The following is a 6,216-nucleotide window of genomic DNA, read 5'->3' as shown; positions in this document are numbered from 1 at the left end:
CATGCATTGATAACAGAGAGTGCTGTAATACATTATTTAACTGATTACAAATATTCATATTGATTATTAAATTTTGTTTTTTGATTTTAAAAATTTATTTTTTAATAATAATTTTATCAAAATATTAAAAATTGAGCATAATACTTATATGCATGGATCATGTGCAAAATTATAAAAAGCAATTATTACATCATAATATATATAAGTAACAGCAACAGCAATAATTGGTATAAAGAGAAGGTAGAGAGAAAGAGAAAAAAAGTACACACATTTAAATACAATATAATGTACATACAAGTACATGTACACATGTCACGTACAAAAAATGTAGAATGTGATGCATTAAACTAATGTTAGAAACCATTGAAGAAATGATCCCTTGTCAAGCAAAGGTAAAAAATAATATAGTAAGAAAATAAAATAACCGTTTTTAGAAACCATGTAGATCTATTACAAAAACGAATACTGTAATATTAAAGTTATGATAATGATACTTTATTTGTTGTAATGCTTGCATGGAGTGAGAAATAAGGAGATTAAGGTAGAGCAGATGTTGACCAGAGAGCAAGAAAGGAAGATGTGTGCCTTATCAAGTATAGAAGAATGAAAGTGAAGTCATTTGAAACACAATTGTCATTCTTTATTATGCCTCATCCTCTCCTAATTTGGTTCTTTTTGTGCTATGATGTTCCTCAATACCTGCACCTGTTGTTGTTCGCTTTGAAACCCTTCTTCTTTCCTCCTCAACCATATCAGGAATCATATCATGATTCACCTTTTCAAGATACCTAACTATTGATGAATCAGGATTAGTGGCCCGAGCTACTTCAATATCATTTAGACGAGGCTTTAAATCATATCTTTCAACTAGAAATTGAACAAGTTCCAAATTAGAATTCTTGCTAGCAAAATAAAGCATCGTATTGAAGTCATTGGTTTCAGCTAGTGCATTACAATTGAGTTCAGTTAGAAAATATTGTACTAACTCCATACTACCAGCTTCACATGCTCCATGAACTGAAGTGTATCCATTATTATCAGGATCATCAGGAGTACAGGGGAAGGTCTCTATGAGATAACGTACCATACGAATATTATCAGAACGAGAAGCATAATGAAGAGGAGTACGACCAGACTTGTCTTTAGGCACTGGATTAGAGACAATGTTTGGTTCCAAATACTGATATATATCAATTTTTGTTCTTGCTGCAATATCCATTATCATTCTCATTAAAAAAGATTCAACTTTTTTCATTTCTGCTAGTAAGTGCAAGCAAGTGATACCATCATCATCTTCCAATAAAGGATCTTGTTTATATTTCTCGATTAACTCTTTTACTATCTCAATATCTGCTCCCTTACATGCTGCATGAAGTAAACCACGGCTTCTATTATCCATTACATTAACACCTTGAGGATAAATACTGGATAAATAACGAAACATATCAATGCTGCCATCACTGCAAGCTGTATGAATTACAGTGGAACCTTCATTATCAGTAGCTGTAAGGAGATCATGATGAGTAGAACTACCAGTGACTGAGAACAGTAAAGCTTCAGAGGTATCCTTATGACCAGAGGCAGCTGCTAAATGTAATGGCGTCTGTCCTTTCTTGTTAGTAGTAAATAGATCACTGTGAGACAGACTGGCTTTTAGCAATAGTGATACCATATTCTGTCGTCCATGTTGACAGGCTAAATGTAAGGGTGTATTATCATCTTTATCTTGTACATTAATAAGTACAGCATTATGTGGATTATTGTATATGTCATGAGGACTGTCTAATAAACACTTTATCTCACGTAACCAGACAATACTCATTGAGGGTATGCTCTTACTCAGTAAATACTCTAATACATCAAGTTGGTTCACTGCTACAGCTAAATGGAGTGGTGTACAGTCTTGATGACTGGTTGCATTAGGATTACAATAATTATTGTCAATGAGATACTTTAATACATTCAAGTGACCCCTCGCTACAGATATGTGAACTGCTCCAGACCCTTCATCATCAGTAGCTGATAGATTACACTTCTTACTAATAAGATATTTAATAACTTCTAACTGATTGAAGTATACAGCAGCAAGGAATGGAGTATGACCATGTTTACTGTGAGGTAGTTCAAGTGATGATGGTATGTGTTCTATAATGTACTGGATCAAGTTCAATCTTCCATTAATACATGCTGAGTGAATAGGAGCCATTCCATTATCATTCACAGCACACAGATCTAACTGATGATTCTCTACCAGATTTTTGAGTATAGAAAGAGAGTCACTGTACTCACAGGTAATGTGAAGAACTGTAGATCCATTAGAAGTCTTAGCTGCTACATTACACTGAGGAAGACTAGTGAGATAAAGTACAACAGGAACATGGCCTCCTTCACATGCTTTATGAAGAATTGTACTATCAGTATCAGTAGTAGTGGCATTAACATCACACTGATATTTGTTGATCAGTTCCTGTAGACAATGTAGCTTACCTCCATAAGCAGCTACATGAGCTAGTGTGTACTTGTTATTGTTAGTGTGATTAGTAATATCCACACTATACTCCTGATTGTACCATTCCAGTATATGAGTATGACCAGTCTGTGCTGCTGCATGTAATACTGAGAAACCAGTGTTATTAATATTGATAGGCTCAAGCTTGTATCGTTGTATCAGTAATTGTACTAGATCAAGATTACCTGAAAAACTGGTAAACAGGATACAATTACTACCATCAGTATCAGTAGCAGTGACATCACATTTCATGTCATCTACTAGGAAAGTCACTAATTGAATATTACCACTCTCACAGGCTAAATGTAATGCTAGTCTACCCTCCTTGTTAGTAGAGTGTAGTAAACTAATGTATTGAGGATACTGACTAGTGATATGCTTGATAGAATGAGTATGACCATCAAGGGATAAAAAATGAAATATATTCCAATTTTTGATATCTGTTAGGTTTAGTCTACACTTGTAATTCTTCAAGTATAATTCCAGTAGTAAAATATCACCAGATTGAGCAGCATAATGAATTGGTAGTTTACCATTACTGTCAGCTTGATGAGGATCTAATTGATAGGTAGTTATTAATTCTTTAACAAGAGATAAGTTAAGAGACAGTGAGGCATAATGTAAAGCAGTGAGGCCATCCTTATCAACTGCAGTAGGAGACAAACCTTGTTCAGTAATAAGATACTGAACTAACTCATAGTTACCACTCCATGCAGCATGATGTACTAACGTGCGTCCTTCATTATCTGTTCTATTAATATCACAATGCTGTACCTCAATGAGATAATGAGTGATATCAATATGACCATTACGACAAGAATGATGCAGACATGTCATACCATCATTATCAGTGATATTAGGATTACTGTTATGATTATTAATAAGATATTTAACAGAGTTAATACTACCTGACAAGCAGGAGTAGACTAATGGTGTACGACCAGTATAATCAGTATCATTAGCATTGAGATTATAATGAGATATGATATAACTTAATACACTAGTAAAATCTGACCAGGCAGCACAATGTACTGGAGACATACCATCATTAGTTAATGTACAATTGACACTATATTCTTCTAATGCTTTCACTAGTAATGTACTGCCACTGCGTGATGCACAATGAAGTAATGACTCACCATTAGTCATGGTAGCATTGATGTCAAAGTGGCAATTAATAGCTTTCTTGAGAAGTGAATTAAGCATTTTTATTCTTTTATTGCGTGTAATGAAATTGATGTTATTTTTAATTTTATTACCACTAATAATCTCAATATTTGATGTATCACATTGTGCAATTAGCTTATTATACACAGTAGTGGCTTTAATACCAATGGATGCATCACTTGCAAAGTGTAAGCATGATTCATTATTATTATCATTAACTAATAATGCTTCAATACCTTGAATACTAACAATATACTCAACAACTGATGATGAAGCATACCATGAAGCAATATGAAGTGGAGTCCTACCATATCGATCCTTTACATCAATGGATAATTGATATCGATTTAAAAGATATTTAAAAAGCTCAACATTGTTACTCATAGAAGAATAATGCAGAATGTTAAATCCATAAAAATCAGATGAATTTGGTTTGAAGAGCTGTACCACTTCCAGCTTATGAATTAATGCTACCTGCCCACTTTTACAAGCTAACAATGATAAAGAAGCATTATGAGAATTAATTTGAGAAATATTACAATTTCTCTTAATAAAAAATTCCACTAGGTCAGAATGGCCCCCCATTGCTGAATACAGTAATGGAGTGTTATTGCTATTGTCTGGTTGATCAGGAGGAACGTGACACGTGTCTACTAGATATTGTACTATAGATAAGTGGCCTTTATAAGATGCCATATGTATACTAGATACACTATTATCATCACCTTCATTAGGATCAATACCATATTGATGGATGAGTAGTTGAAGGATCTCAATGTGTCCACCATATGCTGCAGAGTGTAATGGAGTCCAATCATGAAGACCACGATGATATGTGCAGTAACCAAACTTGTTAAGAAGCCATTGTACTTCATCTTTTAATCCTCTCCAAGCTGCTTCATGTAATGGTGTACTGGTATTCTCATACCATAATCGATCACATATATCTAAACAATATACATGAATGAATTGATGATCAAAATAATGATATCACAATAGATAGTAGAAAGCAAAATTACATAATATACATATCCACTTACATACCAATATCTAAAGATGATTGAATTGACTGCTGCAACTCTTGTGATGCTGAGAACTATTTAAAAAGATAAAATTATTTAATATTAAAAGGTAATTACAAACCTTTTTAAGATCATATTTATAATCACCACATGTTAGTTTAGTGATACCAATACTAGCTAACTGTTGCTGTATCTCAGTAGATAGAGGGAACAATGCAGAGTATAGGTAATCAGGAATATTATGTAGCAGCTGTAGAGACCCAATACGAACAAAACTGAAGTATAAATTAACATGAGGAATATTTAGTTCTTTTGGTATTGCTCGACGAAAGAAGAAGAGGTCAGCTGGTGTGTAGTCATCACGATCAACTTTAGCAATCATTACTCGTGTACCAGGAGGAACATCTGTTATACCAAATTCAAAAGCATCAGCATCAGTTAATAAGCCACCACTGTTAAGAAAATAATCCTTCAATTTCTCCTTGTAACCTGACCATGTTCCTTTCAATGATTGATAATCAGCTAGGAATACATCAACAAGTTTGACTATTAGTTCATAGTTGAACCATGATATGTACTTTCACTGTAAAACTTTAAAAAGGTCTTTTGTTGTTTTTATATTATTAAACTCTTCTGTAATTTCTTCACCTTGATTATTCTCATTTGGACCAAGTAAAGCAGGGACATGTGTCTCAAGATAATCAAGAATATCTGGAAGGAGTTCAGGTTTAAAAGCATCTCTTGTTTTTTTAAGAATATCTGAAAACTCTAGTTGAAGCTCATATATCTCATTCAGAAGATGACCATCTCTTACAGGAAAAGCATAAACTGAAGCATCTAAATAATACAAACAAGGTGTCAACATAATATATATGAATCATGAATGTCACATTAGAGGTCACCTCCAAAATTAACATTCATTGTCAATGCATGTGGTCTTATTGTTACATGTATGGAAATGGAATGTGAGTGACTGCACCAGTGTATGAATACAATGGTTAATTGATTAAAATTAATGCTTTATTGCTACTGTTTTATAATACCAGGTACTATAACTATAAATTTTCTGTATAAAGTCTACCTGTTGAGCTTTCTCCCCCAATAGATGCTGATTGAGGATGTTCACGGGCTATGTCTTCAGCTAATGCAGTGTCACCTCCTCCTCCTTTAACAGCTACACACACTCTCCTCCAACATGGAGGACCATAAAACTCATAATTGTAATCCTTCCTTAACCAGTGCTCCAAAACTTTATGCAGACATGACTCACTACTACTACCACAATCAGCTTGAATGATGTCAATAGTATCTGGTCTTATGTATAGTGAGTTAGCAAACTGCTTCCAGCGTGCAGCAATGGGTTTAACTTTATCATACAGGACACTAAGATCATTAATACCTAAAAAAAACAAATAATAGGACTTTCACAATCATAACCCCTATTAACTCACCAGAGTACTTTACTGCAAACATTTTCAAAGATCTGCGCCATAGTTTGTGCATAAAATTTTTGCGTCT

At 33.8% G+C, this 6,216-nt stretch overlaps 1 protein-coding gene across 1 annotated transcript; it reads right to left on the bottom strand.

Moving 5' to 3' along the window:
- Positions 1-643: 643 nt before the first annotated feature.
- Positions 644-5,332, bottom strand: LOC109584932 (ankyrin-1-like). The gene is made up of 4 exons (XM_020000844.1): positions 4,820-5,332; positions 4,721-4,772; positions 2,488-2,781; positions 644-2,394 (listed from the first exon to the last, which is right to left on the bottom strand). The coding sequence occupies exons 1-4, from the start codon at positions 5,078-5,080 to the stop codon at positions 644-646; spliced, it is 2,358 nt and encodes a 785-aa protein (XP_019856403.1). The 5' UTR covers positions 5,081-5,332.
- Positions 5,333-6,216: the final 884 nt, after the last annotated feature.

The sequence above is a fragment of the Amphimedon queenslandica genome, unplaced genomic scaffold (genome assembly GCF_000090795.2).
Source record: "Amphimedon queenslandica unplaced genomic scaffold, v1.1 AMPQUscaffold_13148, whole genome shotgun sequence".
Classification (NCBI taxonomy): domain Eukaryota; kingdom Metazoa; phylum Porifera; class Demospongiae; order Haplosclerida; family Niphatidae; genus Amphimedon; species Amphimedon queenslandica.
Note: the sequence above shows the minus strand (reverse complement) of the source record. Positions and strands in the feature narration are given on the sequence as shown.

Excerpts from the sequence above, each read along its gene's own strand:
- LOC109584932 (XM_020000844.1), bottom strand. The coding sequence starts at position 5,080 with ATGATTGCTAAAGTTGATCGTGATGACTACACACCAGCTGACCTCTTC. Across the intron at positions 4,773-4,819 it reads ATAAATATGATCTTAAAAAG|TTCTCAGCATCACAAGAGTT; the intron begins GTTTGTAATTAC and ends CTTTTTAAATAG. Across the intron at positions 2,395-2,487 it reads TCATGTAGCTGCTTATGGAG|CATGTGAAGGAGGCCATGTT; the intron begins GTAAGCTACATT and ends TTCTTCATAAAG.